The 22,404-nt window shown below is 32.8% G+C and overlaps 1 protein-coding gene and 1 long non-coding RNA gene across 9 annotated transcripts; one reads left to right on the forward strand and one right to left on the reverse strand.

Moving 5' to 3' along the window:
* Positions 1–13,708: 13,708 nt before the first annotated feature.
* Positions 13,709–15,049, reverse strand: LOC145009380 (uncharacterized). Its single transcript, XM_078968088.1, has 7 exons — positions 14,978–15,049; positions 14,820–14,890; positions 14,493–14,583; positions 14,294–14,392; positions 14,081–14,224; positions 13,869–13,967; positions 13,709–13,756 (listed from the first exon to the last, which is right to left on the reverse strand). The coding sequence occupies exons 1-7, from the start codon at positions 15,047–15,049 to the stop codon at positions 13,709–13,711; spliced, it is 624 nt and encodes a 207-aa protein (XP_078824214.1).
* A 557-nt stretch (positions 15,050–15,606) lies between these two features.
* LOC145010887 (uncharacterized) lies at positions 15,607–21,722 on the forward strand. 8 transcript variants are annotated; one of them, XR_013663963.1, is made up of 6 exons: positions 15,607–16,488; positions 16,580–16,708; positions 17,541–17,793; positions 18,152–18,255; positions 20,734–21,337; positions 21,434–21,722. It is a non-coding gene; the product is annotated as an uncharacterized LOC145010887 (long non-coding RNA). The 8 variants fall into 8 exon arrangements; XR_013663966.1 differs by having other exon boundaries at positions 15,611–16,488; positions 21,152–21,337; XR_013663962.1 differs by lacking the exon at positions 17,541–17,793 and having other exon boundaries at positions 15,610–16,488.
* The last annotated feature ends 682 nt before the right edge of the window (positions 21,723–22,404 follow it).

A 22,404-nucleotide genomic window follows, 5' to 3' on the forward strand; every position in this document is an offset into this window, starting at 1 on the left:
AAAGTTAGATGATATTGTTGTAGAATATAAAGTGTAAAATTCTAATAGAATGACTTTAGGCAATTTGTTGTTTGGTTTGTGATAATTACATTCTAACAGAATTATTGTAGCATGGGGTAATATATGTAATTCTTGTAGATTATGTAATTTCATGTAGAGTATATCTTAATGAGATTCTAACAAAATCATAATATGATTTGGTATTTTGTGTTTCTTTATGGTAAATGAAGGGTAAGTAAATTCCAAATGAACGAATGATGTATATTCTAATAGCAGTGGCGAAGACAATAGGGGGCATGTGGGTGTTGATCCAACCCTAAGTCTCTTAATTTATATATTACATATATAATCCATTTAAATCCCACATAAGATAACTAAAGGGAAAATGTCACAAATATCATACAAACTATCTAGGGACTAGGGTTGATCTTTTAAGTTCCTAAACTAATTTCGTGTCGTCTTTATAGGGGTATAAGGTTAGAAGCAACCTGTTTTTTTAGTCCTTTAATCTATTATATTATGATTCAGGGACACATCAGCTCTTTTCCATTTCAAACTCATCCACCTGATAACTCCTTTTTCCATCTTCTCGCTTCTACTCCTATACATACGGTGCTCCTATATAATCACAATTACATCAAAAAAATGACGGAAAACAAAGGAAACCATAACGTCTTTTTCTTCGTTTCCTCTTCAGTCCTATGTTATCACTACTACAACTTCTTTTTATATAATCTCCATTGAATTTGAGACCAACCAGTGCTTTAAAAGTCAAAACATTAAAATTGAAACAAAAAACCCAGAAAATCAAAACACAAATAGTAACAAAATGGAAATCGTCAAAGGCTGTGAGATAATTCTATGAAATCAATAATCAATTAATTTGTTGAAAAATGTGAACCGATTTAAATCAACAAAATTGATTAAAATCAATAACGTATATGGGCCATATCTAATCGCTACCTTATATAAGTGAGATATACACAATCAATTGCTGGAAAATATAAGATTTTGTTATTGGTTAACCTATCGGCCTTCCCAAACTCAAAATTGGGTTCCCGTCAATCCACAATCGACGTTCCAATCGCCGTTCTAGTCTTCTCGAAACGCAAATCAAGGTATGGTCTGCCCAATTTTGAAATCGGTGAATATTCGGATTCGGGTCGCGTTCCACTAGCGATAATGAAAACGTATCGCGATCCGGTTCGCGTGTATTGGAACGAGGATTGTGGCATGTTTGGCAATCTATGTTAATATGGTTTAGAATTTGAGTTCCGCTCAATTCATGGAAAAAAAAACAGGGTTTAACATAAATAAATGTCAATTTCGGTGGATTGTTCGGATCTACCTCCAGAATTGCTTGAGAATTGCAAAGAAGCTAAAGATTCATCAGGATTATCTTCGATTTAGAGCAGTTTGTTTAGCTTTGAGAAGCGTGACAAGAAGAATCCCTAAACATTTACCACGTCAACTCCCTTCGTTAATGCTCATTCGAAGAACAGAATCCACAATCAAATACCCGAAGCTTTCTAAACGCCTCCAATGCTAAAGCTCACCTCATGGATCTGCTTGAAGATTCTAATAGCAATCGTCGATGTGGATCTTCATATGGATGGCTTGTTATTGTTGAAGAAAGGTCTTAAATTTCAATCATAAACCCATTAACTCAAAACAAACCCCAGCTCCCATTTATTGTGTTCTGGAGATGCGAGATGGTGATCTGTCAAGATGAAGATGAGTTGTTCCATCCTATAAATCGACCAGAAAAATAAGAGTTGATTTCCTCGTAAAGCTATGAAAATAGTTTATGGACTAAAAGAATAAACCTTAGAAAATTTTATATCATTTTCCCATAACTAAACATCAAAGCCCCTGTCATTTTTCTTTAATCTCTAAAACTTTGAAACAAGTAGACTTCATTTGGAAATTTATTAATTTTTTAAACAAACCATAAATACAAGTTTAATATTACTTTATATCGAAGTAACTCAATCCTGTAAAATATAAAACCTTAAAAAATTAGCAGACATATCGCAGCCACTACTCTCTGTCGTACGTATCAATAAATCAATTATTTTCAAGTTTGTTATATATTTGCTACTTTCGTGTTATATATTTGCTACTTTTGCTTCTATTTGCATAAAAGAGAAAAGGAAGAAATAAGGTTTTCATCTTTTGTGATTGAGAAGAAGAGATCAATATCTATTATTTTAAATTGTTTCAACCTTTTCAGTTGAGATAAGTTGATGTAATTATGTTGGCATTATTGGCGGAAGGTTATGGAGAAAAAGGTCAAGAAGCTATTGTTTGTGATTCTCACTGGAAACAAAAGGTAACCTCGTAGTGCTAACTGCTACTTCACTTTTATTGTTATCATTTTAAATTGTTTTTATTAGTATCAGTTTTGTTTCTTTATTGCTTTCAATAATTATTTTCCATCAGTTAAATAAATCTTAAAATTTAATAGGTTGATATAAGTCTCAAGAGACGATTTCAAGCTGTAAAAGAATTAGATCAAAAGATAATTATCACTATGTCTATTAGAATTAAACAAAAATACTCTCATTGATTGTTAATTTACTATCTTATGTTGTTATTTTTATTTTGTTTTTAGCTATTAACTTCTCAAAATAACCACTTGTTTGACAAATCCTATTTGTCAATTGTTATTTGTTTGTTAAACATGAAAGTTTTTTTCAATATCATGATTGTTTTTTTTATAAATATACCCTTAACTCTAGTGTTTTTCTTACCAAGAACCAATCTAGAAACGAAAACATTGGGTGTTTCTTTGGAATTGTTTTGAAGTTTTAGTTACAGTCCCCTAGTTCTTGTATTTATGTTCCACCTTTGATTGCAACGTAAGCCCCTGTTATTTTAAAATTCTAGCCCCGCCCCTACTAATAGAATGGTATTACTTAATTACTTGATTGTTTGCTAAATATTTTATTCTATCGGAATATATTACAATATGTATTATGTTCTTTATCAGGAAAATTAAATTCTAAATGAACGAAGGATGTGAAATTAAATTCGAAAGCAAATCCCACATTTCTTTTTTTCCTTCACAACGTCATTCTCCACAACCTTGGAATCCTTCCCATTATCCCGGTCTGTGTCGATATTATCATCTTCAATATCCTTCTGAAATCATAAAAGTATCTGAAACATATCAACAAAAATAAATCATTAAACATGATTAGAAAAAAAATTATTTACGTGATTCGGTTTATCACCATGCACATCCATCAATCTTAGAATGACAAGAAACTCACGAGCGGAAGAGAATGAATGCGTATGAATGTTGTGGACGTCTAATTGATATTAATATATTAGGTTAACATATTTATTTTGTTTCCTTAATTGCAAAGATTTAATTAAATGATCTCATTAATGTCAAGTGCAAAAAACTAGAAATACTTTTTTTGATTTAATCAATTATTTAGTCATTTGCTAATTTTTGATTGGTGTATTCTAGAACACAATAGTTGTTAAAAACACACACACATACACACACAGATATATATATATATATATATATATATATATATATATATATATATATATATATATATATATATAGGTGAAAGATAGAATTTAGCAAACTTGGTGTTGGAATGATAAAGTTCTAAAGGAATGAAATTGGGATAGTCTTAGTGACTTTAATATCTCGGATATAAAATCATTATTGTGGTGGTTTTGGTGACTCAAATACCACTAAATGAGAACGAATTAATGTGGTAGTCTTTGTATCACACCCCCAAACCAAGGATGGTGGAAACGTCCGAGGGTGGAGGACTTCATGTATAGTATCATAACAATAATGACAATAGTGATGAAAGTAAATGCAACCAACATATATATATATATATATATATATATATATATATATATATATATATATATATATATATATATATATATATATATAATTGAAAGTGTTACATCATTATATGAATTGCATGTTTCAAAATCGATTACAATATGTTGACACAAAAATGTGAAAGGTTTGACGCCTTAACGTCCCATCCTCAAAATCCACTTGATTTCCTGTTTAGCGATTTTCTGAGAATACAAGTTGTTTGAAAAAAAAAAACGTCAACACAATGGTTGGTGAGTTCATAAGTTTTTGTAAACAATTATGAAAAAGCTTGTCTCGAGATTATATAGTCGTTCCAGAAAAATCCGATATTTTCCTTAAAATGAATACTGTAGTCTTGTATACAAAGACCGAAATGTATGAGTAATCTTCCTTATTTATAGAAAATAAAGTGAGTTTATTTCAACATAAGCGTGTATGATGTCAGTGAAATTTTCATAAATTCTTATGTTTGTTAATACTTTCTGTGAGTTATTATAACCATACTATGACCTAGGTGGCCTGAAAACGACGTTCTTCAGGCGTCGAAACTGTTATGACATTTGTCACCTCAGACATACCGGTCTAGCTGTTACATGCAGCTTAGGTGTGGGTTTGTCAAGCCCAATAGAGATCTATATACAACTATCACGCTCTCCCTCCAGGAGATTCTGGTTACAATACAGGACTTATGATTTATATGAAGTAAATGTCTCACAAAGTCATTAACGAATTTACACTTGTCGTAATGAAAATTTCCCTTTTGTATAAATGTACCTTTCTGAAATGTATGTATTTTGAAATGTATCATAAACTATACCTATTATAGTTTATCAAAACAAGGGTAGTAATAACAAAGCATGTAAACTACTCTTAACGTAGTTTAATAAAATGTTTGTGTGTAATGGGTGTACTTCAATGATAACACTTTGTTTATTCTATGCTTTGTCTAGTAAAAATCCATTTGTTAATTGGTGTATATCTAGATACTAACACAAGAATGTTGTATATAGCAATAACGCATAAACACATAATATTATACACCTTGCTCAACATGTTACAAGGTGAAATGAAATTACTAGAGCTTCTCTGATTATAACATTTTCTGTAACTGATATTAGAAAATTTGTAGAAAAATCATAAAACATCCAAATCAAGTTCTGCAATTTCTGAAAGTTTGGAAAATGAGTCTAGTTTGTTCATAAATTTTTCCATAATTTTTAGTGATCTCTAACTTGTGTGAACAATCCCATAATCACAGACTGGTCCGGATTAATGTTTGAAATGATAGACAGTTTTGTAAAAATCACTATAAATTGTAGAAAAATCGTATGGAGATGTGCAAGTAGTCTTTTGAAAGCTAAAAACCTGAACTACATTCACCTAAAACAGTTTTAATAACAAAAATGTTTAGGTTGACCAAAACAGTCCGTAAATGGAGTCCAACTTTTCTGATGAAAGCTGATAGAAAATTTTAGTTATGTTCTTGGTGTTTTAACTTGTATTCTCCCCCTTAAAACTTAAGAAAACATGATAATAGAGGGGTATGAACTCACCTTGAGTGATTTCAGAAGAGGATTGGTGAATAATGGAAGTGAACAACTCAAGAAAACTTGAAGATGCTTTGAAGATTTTTGAGAATCTAACATCAAAATGATGGAGTTTGTGTAAGCATTCAATGGTTTGAGTAGAATGAAGAGTAATAATCACAAGGAAGGTGTATTATACTTACCAAGAGAAGAAATAAGCTTGAAGATCAGCCTTGAAGTCTTGAGATAGAGAGAATAAGTTAGAGAGGAAAGTGGTGTTTGATTTTTGGTGAAATGAGATCAAATGAGAGGATGGTTTTGTTCCAGCTCTAAAAATGTGGGAAATGGATGGTAATTGAGTGTAACGGACATTGAAGTGACCTAGGTAAGGTTGGGAGGTGTGGCTGGTCATAGAGTGAGTGTGGGGGTGGTTGCTTGCGTCATAAGATAAGGCAAAGTCAACACTCCACCTTAAATAAATCATCCGTCAGATTTTCTTATTTAAATAATGATTTTTATGAAAAAAAAATGATTAAATTATGATTATTTGGGGCTTATTTTGTTAAAATTTGAGTTTGGGTGAAAATCCCGCATTAAAATCTCGAAAAACGGGCTTAAAATGTTAAAAATATCAAAAATGGGCAAAAAGTGTCATTTTTCGGAAGTGTGGCCGAGGTTTCAGTCTTCTGATGCAAGAACCGAGAGAAGAGAGGGGTAGAACCGAGAGGAGAGGAGCAGAGACCGAGAGGGGCGAGGCCGAGAGGGAGGAGCAGAGACTGAGAGGCGAAGGAGGACCGAGGCTCGGTCTCGGCTACAGGAGTTCGGTTCTCAAGTCTTGGCCACAGAGGCTCGGTTTCGGTTCTTGGTTACTTTCGGTCCAAGGAGCTCGGCCCTAAGAGGCTTCGGCTCCTTGAGAAGGGTTTCGGTTACTAAGGTCCATTTTTCTCGTTTTTACCCCGTTTCAAGCCGTTTTTGACCCGGTTAAGGGTCGGGATGGCCCGAAAGACTATAAAAAATCTAAGGAACTTTTGAGAGAGATTTCACATACTTGGAGAGATTTGGGAGAGATTTGACATAGAGAGGGATAGAGTGAAAACGATTGAGAGTGGTTTCATGCGTGACAATTGTGAGTGTTTGGCTCCGCAACGCAAGTGTTTGGCTCCGCCCCGTTAAGTCATGATTAAGGATCCTACACACTCCCGATGAGTATGCAACATGGTTTTATCATTTTAGTTCATTGTTTAGCACTAAGGCTCAGGAAATTTTAACACACGAACTTTTCCCAAGTGATGTTTTCTCATTAATGTAGCGAGTTATTCAGTAATTACATAACACAAACTCTAATATACAAGGTTTAATCGAGTTGACCGGTTGACTTTTTGACCTGACTTGACTCTAGATTGACGATTGTCACACTTTGTGATGGAAATAATTTTAGTGGTGGCCTTAGTGGCATAAATACCATGGTTTGGGACATGTGTGAAATGTATTTGGAAACAAATCATAAAAGGGTTTTATTTTATAGTTTTAAATTTTGTATTGAGATGTAAGTGTCATGAATTTAGTTTTATTTCGCTAAGTCTTTAGCTTATTATGTATGTTTATTAACATGTTTTGAGGAACTAAGGATGTTGTAAGCAAAATCTTTTAGGAAGGAAATGAAACTTTTGAAGTATTATTGTACTTACTAATTAAGTATAATATTATTTGTAACGATCCACGGGTTTTCTTTTGTATGTTTAATTATCTTTTGGAAACTTAATATTTAATATGTATTATATAATTAATGCTCAATAACTTGTATAAGAGAAAAAAAAAATCGGTGCGTATTTCTGTATTGAATATTATGGGTGTAACAGTAATCTAGTAGCAGATTCCTTTTTTAGTTTTGCCCTTCATGGCTTTTATAGCTGTCATTATTTTTCATATACGCAGAAAACACTTTGTGTGTTTGATAGTTCTTCTTTTCAAACTTGGTCTGCTTGAATACCTGTGTTACAGGTTATTGCTCAAGGTTAACATAAAATTTGTCTCAACTCTTTTAATTGGTGGTACAAATAATTGGAAACAATAAGGGCTTCTTTGATAACCTTCTTATTGAGTTCATTAAGAGGCCACCTCTGGCCCGATAAGATTCAAAGTGTTTATAGGATCACTGGATAGCTCTTACTCGATTCATTGACCACTTACTGAGTCATCATAAAAATAATGTTGGCTGATAATATTTATCGTTGTTTACCCTACTCCTTCTTTCTCCTTGAACGAGACTTTACTCTCTCTCGATCTGCTTCAGCCTCCGACCACCTTCCCCACCGCCTTCCTTTCCAGTGTTAGCACCTCCTCCACCGCTCTCCTCTCTAGTGTCGGCCACCTTCTAGACCACCAAAGTCTCAAGCCCTTCTCTCATGCTCTTAATCGACAAGTTTAAAGCTCAAAATTTTCATAATCGATGCTCAAGTATCACTTGTTCCTCAATAATGTACTTGTCTATGAGATGCTTATTCTTTGGTAATCTAATCAGTGGTATCGTTCCTGTCTCTAAAGCTCTAACTGTTGCCTAAGGTAAATTTTGTCTCCATTTGAATTCCTAATTAGTGATCACTTCCATCAATTATGCTAATGGTTTTTTACTGTTGGCTGCTATCATGCCTATAGTAAATTTTCTCTTTGTTTGTTAATTGATTGAAGATGGTGAGGACGCAGATTTGCGATACCGCTGGTGTAATCACCCGGTCAGAGGTGGATCTTTATTAGGGCCAGGGGGTTGTGCCCCCCCCCCCTTATTTTTTTTTACAAGTAGCCCCTCTACTTTAAATTTATATATATTAGGGCCAAAAATATAAAATTTTGGTTGTGCCCCCTGCTCGATTTTTATACATATTATATTTACGACCCCCCCCCCCCCCTAAATCAATAGTTGAAGCTCCGCCCCTGCACCCGGTGCTCTATGATGTTACTATTTTTGCTATTGGTTATCAGTATTAACATAATCACATTTTACTGATGCATCACAAAAATTCTGATAGAATAATATAGATTGTTTACTGATGCATCACAATTGGAATCCTTGGATCCCTGATAATCCTTCTTTGTTTCGGTCCTAATGTCTAACAAGTGTTTAATAAAACTATCACACCCCAAAACCAAGAACGGCGGAAACGTTCTGGAGCGGAGGACGACATGTACAGTATCACAACACAATATAATAGTAAACAAGTAAACAACATCATCCATTGCATTAAATAGATAATTTTAATACAAGTGTGTTCTGTAGTATATAAGATACCAAAATATAAATCAAAATATAAGATGAGTCTTGAATGCGCTCCATCTTCCCAAAAGTTGTCATCGATACCTGTCTACTGATGACCTGAGAATACAAGTTATTTTGAAAGAGTTTATCAGCATTAAAGCTGGTGAGTTCATAAGTATTTAGTGTTTATGCTTGTATCAAAATGTTTGAATCGTTGTTTGAAGTGCGAGTTTGTAAACGTTTGTAGTAATAGTATGTGAATGTTTATAAGTGTTTGTAAAAGTTTGTAACTCCTAGAAAATCCTATATTTTCTACTAGTATAAAAAGTAGCCTTCTACCAAGGCACAACTGTTTTGTATGTTTATTTCTTGTAAAAGTGTGTAATGTTCCTAAGTGTAACTATCATTATCAAAATATAGTTTGTACATTAATGTTTAAGTGAAGTAATCATCAAATAAATGTAAAGGATAAATTAATGTAGTACTGTAGTGTTGTATTATAGGAACCACTGTTGTACTATCTACCTTAAACCGGATTTATATCAAGGTATTATGTGATTAATTGTACCATACTATCGACTGAAAAACACGACAATGTAAGTCGTCAAAAGGTATGACATTTGGAACCCGAAGACCTGCAGGTCCCGTTGTAGCTAGCAACAAGGTGTAGGATAGTCAATCCAGTATAGATCTATACGCAAACTCATGCTCTCCCTCAAGGAGATTTTGGTTACAACTCGGGCCATGACAATGAAGGCATGCTCCGATACAGTGGATCACATTTATGCTATCGTATACTTTTATGTTCTCATCATAGTATCGTTGTATATTTTCTCATCCTAGTATAGTTGTATATGTTCTCATAGTAATAAGTAATGACTCATGAATGAACTGACTCTTCTTTGCTTCATTGAACTAGAAGTAGTAAGTAGTATAACTCTAAACTATACCTATTATAGTTTATTAGTAAACTTGTTTGTATGACTGAATGTACTGAACTGAGATAAAAGTCTTTATATCTATACATATATACATAATATTTAACTAAGGATTCAGCGACACTCGGACAAACAACCGGGTACTTTAAGACCACAACCAAACAAGGACAGGAAGTAAAGTGGGTTATCTCTCCTAAGTCATTCAAACCTTATTTATATAACTATATATGTAGTAGATATGGCTTTAATAATATATAAATTTGGAAACTGTAAAAGAAAGGTTTAGTATACAAAAGTGAATTTGATAAAGAGTTTGATATGTAAAATAGTTTGAAGTCATTTGTTTGGTAAAACAGTTTATAGTATGAAAAATCCATTGGTATACTAGTTATTAATCACATGTGATTGATCTAATAACCAACATGGTTCAACTTGTATCCCCCCCCCCCTAAAGCATTTAAAAACATTTCAAAGCATTTCAAAGTTTGATTAAGGGGTATGAACTCACTTGATTGAAGTGGTTGTTTTGAAGTAGTCGAGAGAAGAATCGAGCAGAACTTCGACTAGAGAGAGTTGAAATCTCGGGATTTTCGGGGATCTCGGGAGTGTAAGACTTCCTTCGGGACTCGAGTATGAAAAACCGGGGCTTCGGGAAGGCTTATCGAGGTAATCACGCAGAGTAACGGCACATAGATGGAAAGAGATGAGCACCAAACCCGGCACCCTTAAACTTCTATTTATAGGGGCTGATTTGGGGTCTCACGTCGCGAGTTTTGGATTGCTCACGTCGTGAGACTTAGTCAGCATGATCCTCTTCGACGAGTTAACGTGTCTGACACTTTGGAACCCATCAGCCACGAGCTCACATCGTGAGCATGGTTCCCTCACGTCGTGAGGCTGAGTCAGCCTCGGGTTTTGTGTCCCGAACTTGTAAAGTTCATAACTTTCGCGTACGAGCTCCGATTTCAATGTTCTTTATATGCACGCGTAGATGTGAAAGGACTCTACAACTCTCGTTTAGACTCCGTCGGCTAATTTTGACTTTATTTTTATTATATTATTTTTAACAGGTCGAGCCTAGAAAAGTCAGTTTAAATCCCATAACTCCTTCATCTGATGTCTATTTTTGTCAGACTTTTTACATTTATACTCCTATTGTCGGGGTATTCAAATTTCATTTAGGTTGCGTACGCTAAAGACCGCTCGATATCTATTTCAAGTTTTTAGATGTCTACTGCTAGGTCAGAAACTTCAAAAATTCATAACTTCCTCATACGAAGTCAGATTTGGGCGTTCTTTTTATGTATGTTCGCGGTTTAATGATATCTACGACTTTCATTTAGATACCTAAGGCTAAAAAGTATTTTATTGGAATTTCTCGTTTTATGCTTAACAGCGCTTTACCGATAACGTTATGAATCTTAGATTGGCCATAACTCCTTCATTATAGCTCGGATTTTAGTTATCTTTATATTTTTGGAAACCTTATCACGATATCTACCACATAGTGTACCCAAACAGAGCTTTTTGAACATTTCATTTTCGATGATATTCATATTACTTTACAAAGAGGTTACAAGACTCGACTTTTAGTCATTACATTGACCTGAAATAACGGGTTGTCACAAAAACTCCTAAGAGACAAAATGATCAAAGTTTTGTGTAACATGGTCTTGATTTCTTAACATAATGATGGTTTACTTCATATCAGATGATGGTGTTGTTTAATGTGGTATTGACAAGAGATTTATGTGGGATTATGAAGTTGTTAAATTAGATATTAGATTTTTGTATGAGATGTTTAATATAGGTGTTGTTTTTGAAATTTTGTTGGATTTGGTAATTAGTTATTTATTCAGGATGAAGTTGTTAAATTAAATTACTATGGAATTGTATTATGTTTGAAGTAATGGTTCAACTTGTAATACCTGTTGCATTGATGCATTTTTTGTATTTTTTTTTATAAATGATAGTTTAATTTATTCAAATTTCAAAAGCAACTAAAATGGGATATCCAAAATCCATCATTTTAGTCACTGAATTACACAAAGTAGCAATGGAATGTGCATTGAATCGTCATCTTCACTAGAAATAAATAAAGGGAGGAAATAAAATGGTAAATAGAAAAGATTTTCATGCAAATAAAAGTATCACACGTGATTTGATTTATATACGAACTTTGTTTCCTGGTGGGTCGCAACCAAATTTCAAACCATTTTACATATTAATTTGTAACTTAATATCATTATGATACAATTACAGAGCACAAGGGTAAAATAGTCTTATTTAATATTTAATACATTCAGTAAAATATATAATCAAACAACATGTTTCAGTTAGAGACACATTTAGTCAGAGGTGCAGACCCAGTCAGGATTTTGACTTAGTCAGAACTAATTCAGTCAGCAGCTATCAAACAGTCCTTAAATATACATTTGATTGTGGAAAACAATTTTCATTTTTCAAAAAAAAAAAATAAAAAAATGGAGTTGAGTTTTCACTTTTGTTTTCAATGAAAATTTTAGAAAACGTGTTTCGTTAAAAACGGTAAAGTTTTTATTTTCCATCTTACAAATTTAAAAAACTTTAAAAAACTGTAAAAATCACTTTTCAAAGTTACATACAATTTAGAAAACATAAAACTTTCATTTTCTTGGAAAATTTTGGAAAAATGAATCAACCAAACATATTTTAATTTTCATTTGAAAATTTTCACTAAAAAACTGAAAAATTTTCCGCAACCAAATGCATTTAAGTTTTTACAAATTAAGGTTTGTTTCACAAAATGTAATTTTAAAATTTTGTAGTTTTTACAAATTATCGTTTGTTTCACAAAAAGTAATTTTAAAATTTTTGTATATAACAAAGACATACTTTTTAATTAATTTTATCATGTTAAAAATTGAACGTATTCTCAAGAAAAAAGATTGACATTATAAGAAACTAGCCGTAGACCCGCGCAAAGCGGCGGCGAAAAATAGTTTCTCATTCGGCAATAAGTTCTATACATAAACATGTTAGATTTCAAGTAACACAAAACATATGCATCTTGTTATCGATCGGTTTTACAACAACAAATCAATGTAACCCTCGTAATACAAAAGAAAATAAATATTTTGGTGTGTAGTATACGTTTACAGTCCTTCATTTTAGAAATCAGGACACATCCATACGAAGTGACTTGCTTATACCTTTCTTTTCTCTAGCATCCATCACAAGAATTTTATTCATAATGTAATATTTTATACTTTTCTTTTTTATATCTAAGCCTATATTTTAATACATTATTCCATGCACGATATTGACTTTCATAAAATAATAATTTGAGAAATACAAATATGAAGAAAAAAAACAACAAAACTAACAAGTAATAACTAAATAAAGTAATGAATCAAATAATATGTATCTAACGAAATGTATTATTGGAAAAATAATAAAAAAAGATAATAAATAACAACACCTTTCAATAAAAGACAAACTTTAGATATGTCTTGCCTTGCTTGCATCATCACTCCAACATAATTCGGCCTGACATTAGAGGGGGCAGTGATCCAATAGTCTCCATGGAGTATGGAGTTGAGGCTGGCCAACTTAGCCTCCTCAATGTCGTTTTCCAGCCCATACCCATCAGCCTAAAATAGATAAATATCCTAAAAAACCTGAATCAACACTCCTTCCTTAAGCTCCCTTTTCGCCAACATAGCAAGATCCATACCCTTCCAATAGAAAGCAATGTTAGAAGTAGTACTATGAGTCTATGATAATATCAGTAGCATCTTCACTTCTAGCTGCAAAACAATATTATCTATTAAAAAAATTAATTAAAAAATTAAATAAATGATTCACAAGAACATATGTTTTACAAATATGGATAAACATTCCTTGAGCTCTCTAACAATGACATGAAACATAATTCATGCTTTTTAGTAATATAGCTCTAAAGTAAAAATTGGTTTCCGATTTCATTATTACAACAGCAAAGTGTTAAGTCAGCAAGTGTAAATCTAACATTTCCTTAGGTGGGATAAGTTTAGGTTGATGTTTTTAATATGATTATGAGTTATGGAAGCTTACATCCATTATAGTGATTAGAGAATCCGAAAGAAGAATAGGTCCCACTGATGCAACATCACTTATTAAAGCCAATCTGGAAGCCAAATCCCCCCAAGGTCTCAACCTGCAGATTTTATATTTTTAACATACTTATTACGACATAATTACTTTAAACTATTGATTTTCTTTTTCAAATTATTCGGATATAATTCAGTATGTGTGTTTATAAAACTCACCTGTGTAACAACAAAGTCCACAGAATCAGCAATAAATGGTTCATGTGGACCATTTGGGATTCCTGTTAGGACATACTGTTTCAACGGGAAAGAAGGGGTCTAACTAACAATGTTACATAAGGGTAAAATAGTCATTTACTCACAGTTCATTCAGTCCAAAAAAAAGACTTTTGTGTATAATTGTATATAGAAAGTGTCCTTTTTTATGATACGTACACACGGGCCCAAGGCATTGCAGCTAAGAAATATTTTGTATCCAAAAATGCATTTGAAAGGATCAAAGACTTTACTCTTCTTGGCCTATGTTGAGCAAAAAGTAGTGCTAAAATCCACCAGGTGATGTTCCATAAAGATGTCTGTTAAAAAAAAGATTCATTACATAAATAAATAACAATAACATCAAAAATGGAATCAGATAATCTTACATGGTGGACATCAATAACATCTAAAAACTTCTCAAATGCTTGAACCCATTCTTGATTGTTCCAAACACGAGGAATATCAACAGAAATTACTTGATAACCCTGAAAAAGAAACAAAACAAAAAAAAATCTGAAAACTTCGTTATGAAAAAGAATCCTTCAACTTGGTTTTTGTCTTTAACAATGTTAAAGTTGTTGTTACCTTCATGGAGAGTGCCATGATTTGTTTGTAGTAAACATCTGTTGTTCCAGCAGTTCCAGGATTCATAATATCTCTATTATTTTGTGCAAATCTGTACAATTTATGTCAAAATTAATGTCCATATATGTTATTCTTATATCAATTTGGATGTAAAATCTAATATCAACATTTTTTCTGTTTATAGAACTTACTATAAAGATTAATGCTTTATGCTTGTAAGTAATACACCAATCGGAAGCTACAAATTAGCCAATTTAATCTCAAAAGTTGAAGTATAGCTCCATTTTAATGTGAATTTCAATAATTTTAGGTTCATTGAGAGTAAACATTGAACGATTGATGCTGAATCGAAACTGTAAATACGGTTTACACATAATGAAAGTAACAATCGATACCAACTAAACCAGTGATTTATCGAATTGGGTAAGTCAATAGATGTATAATCAAGTGAAAGATCGACGAAATCTATGACCAGAAAAACTTACTGGGATCTTGCGGAGAGGGACTTGGAACTTGAAGTGGATGTAATCACCGGGCGTTGAAACCCCACCTTTCATTGCTAAATTTGACGATGATCGTGAAGAGGATGACTAAATTTGGTGGCCATTAATAGAGAGATTCATGTTATTAATTGTTGATCGTAGGTGGGTTGAGGTTGGGGTTAAATTTTATGAATAACAAACAATAGAGAGAATGGTGTGCCAATGGATAGATATTTGCCTAGATTTTAGGAATAAACATTGACTCAAACCGAGAATTAAAGAGATCAGGTCAAATTTTTGGAAGAGATAAGATTTCAAAGGTAATCATATTAAAATTTAATATTATTTTATTTATGATTAGTTGTACTTTACGCTTAGAGAGTTGAACGCCTTAAAAAAATATTATTATTTTATTAGATCTATTTATAAAAATAATAGGATTTCTTTTATAAGTTAGTAAAGATTATATTGTCATAACAAAAATACTTGATAAAATTCATAGAAAATGAAAGTAAATCTGTGGATGATACGATGGATATAAAAGTTTAATATTTAAGTAATTAAATAAGGAAACGGGGAGTAAAAACGGGATGCAAATCATGTAATTCCTATATCCACTCAAACTCTAGATCGGTATTCGTCTAATCCTCTAATTCTACTCTTTAACTCAATCTTCCCTTACTTGCAATCCAAGAAACCCCATCGCATCTATAAATAAGCAAATTCCAACCCACAATTTCACGTAGTTTTTTAGAGAGAGAGAAACCCAAAAAATGGCGTCGCTTGAGGATCCCTCCCAAACCACCAGGCGTCAGCCATGCGAAAAGGGGTGTGGGTTTTCCAATTCTCCGGCGGCTAAAAACCTGTTTTCCATGTGTTTCGACAATAATCTAATCAGTGAGAAAACCACATTACCAAGAATCATCACAAGTCTAAAATTATCAAATAATGTCTCAACTCCTGAAAGTGATCGTCTTAGTCTCAATGTGTCAAGTGATGGTGAAGAGGAAGATGAAGTTTCTGGTAACAAGTCGTGTGAGAGTTTTTGTGAGAATAAGGTCGGGGTTTTTGGGTCTAGATGTCGTTGCGGTGGACGATTCTGTTCGGTGCATTTGTTGCCGGAGGAGCATGCATGCAAATATGATCGGTACATGTACCGATCATATTAGAGAGGGATTAAATCTGTAGCAAATTTTAGGCTTATAGAGAGGGAATTACGAGAGATCTGTGATGATTTAAACAATTATTTTATTTATTCAACATTTAGCATATTAGAGAGTGTTTAGCGAGGGATCAACTACAGATCTCACAAGTATTTATCGACGGACTCTTATCCCTCAGTAATCGGTGGAAAACGAAGGAATTTGGCGAGGGTTCAACGAGGGAAAAAAAAGATCGACTTTTTGGCCATCTGGTACTTCTTTAGCGAGAGAATACCGACAGAGCATATGCACGCTATGTTTTTAACATTGACGATCTCTCGCTGAAATTGACGCTCCAATTCCAAACTTCGTGTAAGTTTTCTTCTGTCCCAAATCGGATTTGTCACTCCAATTGAACACGCTCTCACCCAAATCTGAAATTGACGACACTATCGAGTTGCAGCTTGCTTAACCTAATCTCACCCTTTCTGTTCAAACAAATGACGACAAGAACGGACCATTGCAGCTTCCGATTCCGACAGCCTCCACAATTTTAAAATCTGAAATTATTCTTCGTTAACTTCCGATTCAGGTAAATCTCTTGATTTTATTTGCTTTAGTCATATATTAGGTTAGGTTTGATTTAGTTGCACAATATATTATGTTAGGGTTTAATTTCTCCATTTTTTTTCCTTTTTCAATCGTCATTCCTCCACACAATACAATGCCCCTGATATGCAAAGTTGTTAAAGCTGGAAAATCCCAAGGTGTTTTGGGCGTAATATTGCAAGCTCCAATCACAATGCTAGTTAGTGTGAAATGTTTGAGTGAATTATAGGTAAATAGGAAAGGAGGCAGAAGAGGAACATGGACATTATGAGCATAGGCAGGGGCATTATTACTCTGATAGCCATTGGAGTCTTTCAACTTGTGTTCCTCTCTGAATATACAACTTATGTAACTCAAAGAAATTAATGCACTTTGGTATGATCATAAAAAACCTTCTGCTCTTACACTGAGAGATATACACAGACACATAAACACACACACACACATTAACTCAAAGATGACACACCAACACCACCTATTAACTCCCCTGGTAAAGGAGAAGCTCCAGGAGTTGAAGGTGAAGGAATAGTAAAAGGCGAGTTAGCAGGTTTAAACATATTCTGTCCCTCAATCTGTGGAGAAGTGTGTTGAGAAATTTGTGGGGACCCCACCTGGGATTAACTGAGGTGAAAACGAACTGCCACCTGGCTTCATTTGTTGGTGGTACCCCGCCCGCTGTCCTGCCACCTGTTGAAAAGTCCCCGGTTTCACACCGCCCATTTGTTGTTGCTGTTGTCTGAGTTTCATATCATGAAGCTGATTCATTTGGTTACTTGAGTCCCCTATTGTTTGAATTGTTGTTGTTGTTTCTGAAGAAATTGTTGCAGCATTTGGCGATTTTGAAATTGCTTCAGTTGTTGGCATTGAAGAAGCTGTTCTTGTTGTTTAATATGAAGCATGTTTGGGTTCGGCTGTAGGGAACCCATAGGATTCATGTTCACTTGTTGGGCCCCACTCCCACTCATACTTTGACCTGGGTCAAGACTAGAAGTGGGCTGCATTGAATTCATCATAGTTTGTTGAGAATTTGAACCCCGGTTAGAGAAGACATGGGATTTCCATTTTGCTGTGAGTTTCCCTAATAACAACCTGAATGCACCGTAATACTATAAATACCAATAGACTAGAATAACATTCCATATTGCTTCCACAACTCTTCCTCAGTTTCACATTCTGTTTTAAAGATTGTATTTACCTAGTCATGGTTCATTTCCATATATACCCTTGTGTTTTTCCAAGTTCTTTGAGTCAATCTTGAACACTTTTAATTCCATTTTCTATCTGATTTTAGTTAATTTTAGATCTAAAATCAATCTTTAACTACTATCATGAACACTTTTATGTTTTTCTGATATCCCAATTGTGTGTTTTTTTTTCTATTTAAATAATTAATTGTAACCTTTTTAATTGCATTGTATATTTGCAGAAGTATTAACTAGAAAACCACTTTTCCTTGGTAAAAGTGTTGTTCATCACTTGGAATTAATACCTGATCTTCTTGGGACACCTTCAATAGATACCATTTCTAGAGTATGATACTCTTCACCTTTTTATTTTTTTATTTTTTTTATTTTATATATGTTTGGTTTTTAATTTTATAATAACTTAGGTAGTGTTTGGTGTGGTGGAATTAGAAAAGGAATGGAAAGTTTCATTCCACTGGAATTAAGAAAAGTCGTTTGTTTTTCTTGATGGAATGGAATCTGATACCTTCCATTACTCAAGTTTATGAAATTAAGAAATGTGGTAAAACCCATTTTCTTTATAAATATTTTAACAATTAAGGAATTTCATGATTTTTAATTAGATTAAAATTTTATTTTCTAATTGAGGGGTTGTTTCTTTTTTGACTTAATGGGCTAAGCAATTAAACATGATAGTTGTATATGGGCTAAAATACCCTTTTAACCCTACAATTTCACACGAAAAGTTTCAATTTCAATTCAATCGGAACTCTTTAGACAGATATTATAAGATATTAAAAATTATGTATTTTAATTTTAAATGAACCCTTTTTTGATTAGTATTTGTTTAATGAGAAAGAAATACCCTTTTTTGATGAGTTTTTATTTATTTTTATTTTTAAAGGAACCCCCTTACGTCCTTTTTTGATTAGTATTATGTTTGAAAAATTATGTATTTTAATTTCCTTTTGTAAGATATTATAAGATATTAAAAAGTTTGTTTTATAAAAGCTTGATTATAACAATGTTTATTATTTGTTTATTATGTTTTTAATTTATTAAAATATTATAAAGTGTGCTTATAATCTCTATATTTTATTAAGTGACCCACGTTTGTTTGAAATAGAGATTATATACATAATAAGTATACTATGATTGGTATGTTGGCAATCCCTTATGGTGAATCCCCATTTGAAACATATCTCAACATCTGATTGAGTTGAATAATATATCCTTTATAAGGATTAAATATATAGCAAAAGCTTCAAAACTACTAACAAGTTTTTTTATCTACTACTTGTGACACAAACATTTAATACAATTACAATCTTATCAAGTCACAAAACCACCAAAACTTTCAAACAAATCTACTACTTGAAAAAGAAAAAGTAAAAAAAAAAAAAAAACATTTTTATGTCAAAATTAAAGAGAGAGAAAGTTATGATGAGTCAATCAGTTTGAGCAACATTTCCAAACCACTTTGGTGTAGGTAACATCCTCAACACTACTTGACTTATCAGCTTCAACTCTTTGGTGTAGGGGCAATTTGGTCCGTCATGTCAAACCACTTTGGCACAAATTCTTTCCCGTTTGTTTCTCTTATTCTTTTTTCAGCCCTCTGTTTCTCTTCCAGACTTTCCCAAAAGAAAAAAAAACATTAGTTTCATAGTACTTCTCAACGTTTTGGAGGGCATTTACGTCTTACATGCTTTCTTCCGAACCAGCTTTTGACATGTCACCCATCTCAAGGGCATATCTATTAGGTTGTAAGCGGGAATCCGATGCTAATAGCTTCTTTACTTTATGTGCAAAATATGTGTACTGAAATTTATCATCTGCTGGAGCCTCAGCAACTTTCCATACCTTCAATAACATTATTATTATTATTATTATTATTATTATTATTATTATTATTATTATTATTATTAATTATTGAATATCTACCAATAAAAATTAACAAATACTCATCAAAAAAGGGTATTTCAATTTCAATTCAATGGCATATGAATGGAACTCAATTCAATCGGAACTCACAAACTCCAACATTTCTTTCTCATCAAACAAATACTAAAATACCCCTTTAACCCTACAATTTCACAAGAAAGGTTTCAATTCCAATTCCAATTCCTTCAATACCAACTCTTGAGACAGATTCCATTCATTCCAAAAAAACATTAACTCTCTTACCAAACCAATGATGCAATCAACCTTCTTGTTCTTAACTCTCTTAGCCTTGTTCTTCCTTCTTTTCGGCTTCTCTTTCAGCACTGCAGAAGGATCATTAGATTCATGTGATAGAACAGCTTCAAAGTCTTCAAGTTTCAGCCCTTAACCTTGAGTGCAAATCACTTACACGTATCTTTCTGTATGGGTCAAAGTCATCTCCCTATTTACAAAACAGGCCCTAGACTATAGTTTTAGGCCATTTTACTTACTGTTATACTTATACTTCAGGTGTCATAGATATCAATTACAAGTTAGGTAACAAATCTTGGATGTAGAAACAACAATTTACTTTTATCTATTTTTTCATTGATTTGTATTAAAGTATTGTTACGTTGTAATAGAATTTAGTTTTAAGACATGTCATGGTAATCTAACTCTTGTCCTTAGATACTTTTTATGAAAACAACTATATTTTACATAACATAGGGAATCATGTAAATTATAAATCAACATTATTAATTTATAATAGTTGCAAATTGTTTAGCTTACTTGAAAATTTTCCAAATAGGGAAAATAAAGTATAGCTTTTTTTGTATTTTTATTTCCTCTTTCTGCCATGAATAAGTATCGTTTAATAAACACCTGATATGATGTGTAGGTGGTAGTTTTTGTCAAGAAACATGTGGGCACATATACTCATCTGCTTGCAGGAAATTCAATTTATGTCGATTTTCTTTTCTATACCATGTCTCTTTTCATGTTCATTTTGTTTGCCCCTGGTTTGCTTTTCTCTTTTCTGGGCATTTTACCCCTGGTTTGCCTTTCTTTTATTGAAAAATCTTGAAGTGATCTGTGCTCTGTTTTGTTTGCCCCTGGTTTCATATTGTTTTGGATTTATATGGTAAAATGACAAATTTTCCCTAAATTTTGTATTTTTAATAGAATTTTGATAAGGGCCTAGTGGGGGGGGGTGATAAGATGGTCATTTTGCCATGATCTAGCAACAATTTTTTTTTGATATGGTCATCATTTAGGGACCATGGAATTTACATTTTTCCCTTACGGTTTTTTATTAGAGCATATCCAATCCTGGTAAAATTATCATTTTGCCCACAATGACAAAGTTTTGTAATATATTTTTGGAAATGGATGCCAAAGCTGCAACAATAGATGCCAAACAACAACAAATTGATGCAAAATATGAAGCAATGGAGAAGATGTATGCAGCCTTGCAAAATATGATGGGAAATTGAAAATTAGAGGTAATATGATGTTAACCATTAGTATTTGATGTTTTTGAATGACTTGTTAACCTTTTGTATTTGATACTTTTGATTGTTTTGAATAATGTTTTATAGGAATGAGAACTGAAGATGATTGGATGGACATGAAATGAAGAGAACAACTAAAATGTTATTTTGAAGTTATGTTTTGTGAAAACTCATTTCCCGATGCATACTTTGGATTTCTTGGTGCTAAAATGTTATTTTGAAGTTAAACCTTTGGGAGTTTGATGTTATATGGATAGTTTTGGTTTTGGATGTCTTTTGAATGATATTTTGGTAAACTTTGATAGTTTTGGTATTGTAATGTTTGGTTGTATGGTTATTTGATATTTTTTAGTATAAAAATTTGATGATTGTAGTATTTTTTTTTCTTTTAGAATCATAATAAAAAAAATGATATTACAAGTTTGCGACGGATTCGTGAGGATAAAAAAAGTATTTTAATGCATCAATTTTGCGAGGGATTAGCTACGGAAAAAATATTATGTCTAAAGTTTGCGACGGATCAGCGACAGAACAAAAAAAAAAATTAATGTATAAATTTTGCAAGGGATTAGCTATGGAAAAAAACCATGTCTAAAATTTGCGACAGATCAGCGATGAAAAAAAAAATCAGTATATGAATTTTGCAAGGGATTTGCTACGGAAAAAAAACTGGTAACGGAAATTTGCAACAGAACAGTGACGGAATGACTTTATCAAATTTTGTCGCTAATGTCCTGAGTAAATGTATTGAGTGACATTTAGCGACGGATATTCTGTCGCTACATTTGTCGCAAGGAAAAACCTCTCCGTCGCTAAAACCCTCGCTGAGAAATTAGCCACCTATTAAATACCTATGGAGTGATTCCGTCGCTGATCCATCGCAAACAACATTTAGCGACGGATACTTCCGTCTCTAAAACCCTTGTTTCTAGTAGTTACAAGCAATTCAAGGAAAACATCCAACCTACAATTCGATCTGCAATCTTGTTCATATAATTTTGAAGTCGAGTTATATATTAGCAAGCTAGAAATTCAGTTTTGTTGGATAGATCCAAATG

Source organism: Lactuca saligna, chromosome 8, assembly GCF_052625555.1.
Source record: "Lactuca saligna cultivar CGN05327 chromosome 8, ASM5262555v1, whole genome shotgun sequence".
NCBI lineage: Eukaryota > Viridiplantae > Streptophyta > Magnoliopsida > Asterales > Asteraceae > Lactuca > Lactuca saligna.

What these genes read in the sequence shown, in the direction of transcription:
- LOC145009380 (XM_078968088.1), bottom strand. Translation starts at nt 15,049, where the DNA reads ATGAAAGGTGGGGTTTCAACGCCCGGTGATTACATCCACTTCAAGTTC. An exon ending in TTCAGCATCAATCGTTCAAT is followed by an intron (nt 14,584 to 14,819) that starts GTTTACTCTCAA and finishes TAAATTGTACAG; the next exon opens with ATTTGCACAAAATAATAGAG. An exon ending in TGGACTTTGTTGTTACACAG is followed by an intron (nt 13,757 to 13,868) that starts GTGAGTTTTATA and finishes TAAAATCTGCAG; the next exon opens with GTTGAGACCTTGGGGGGATT.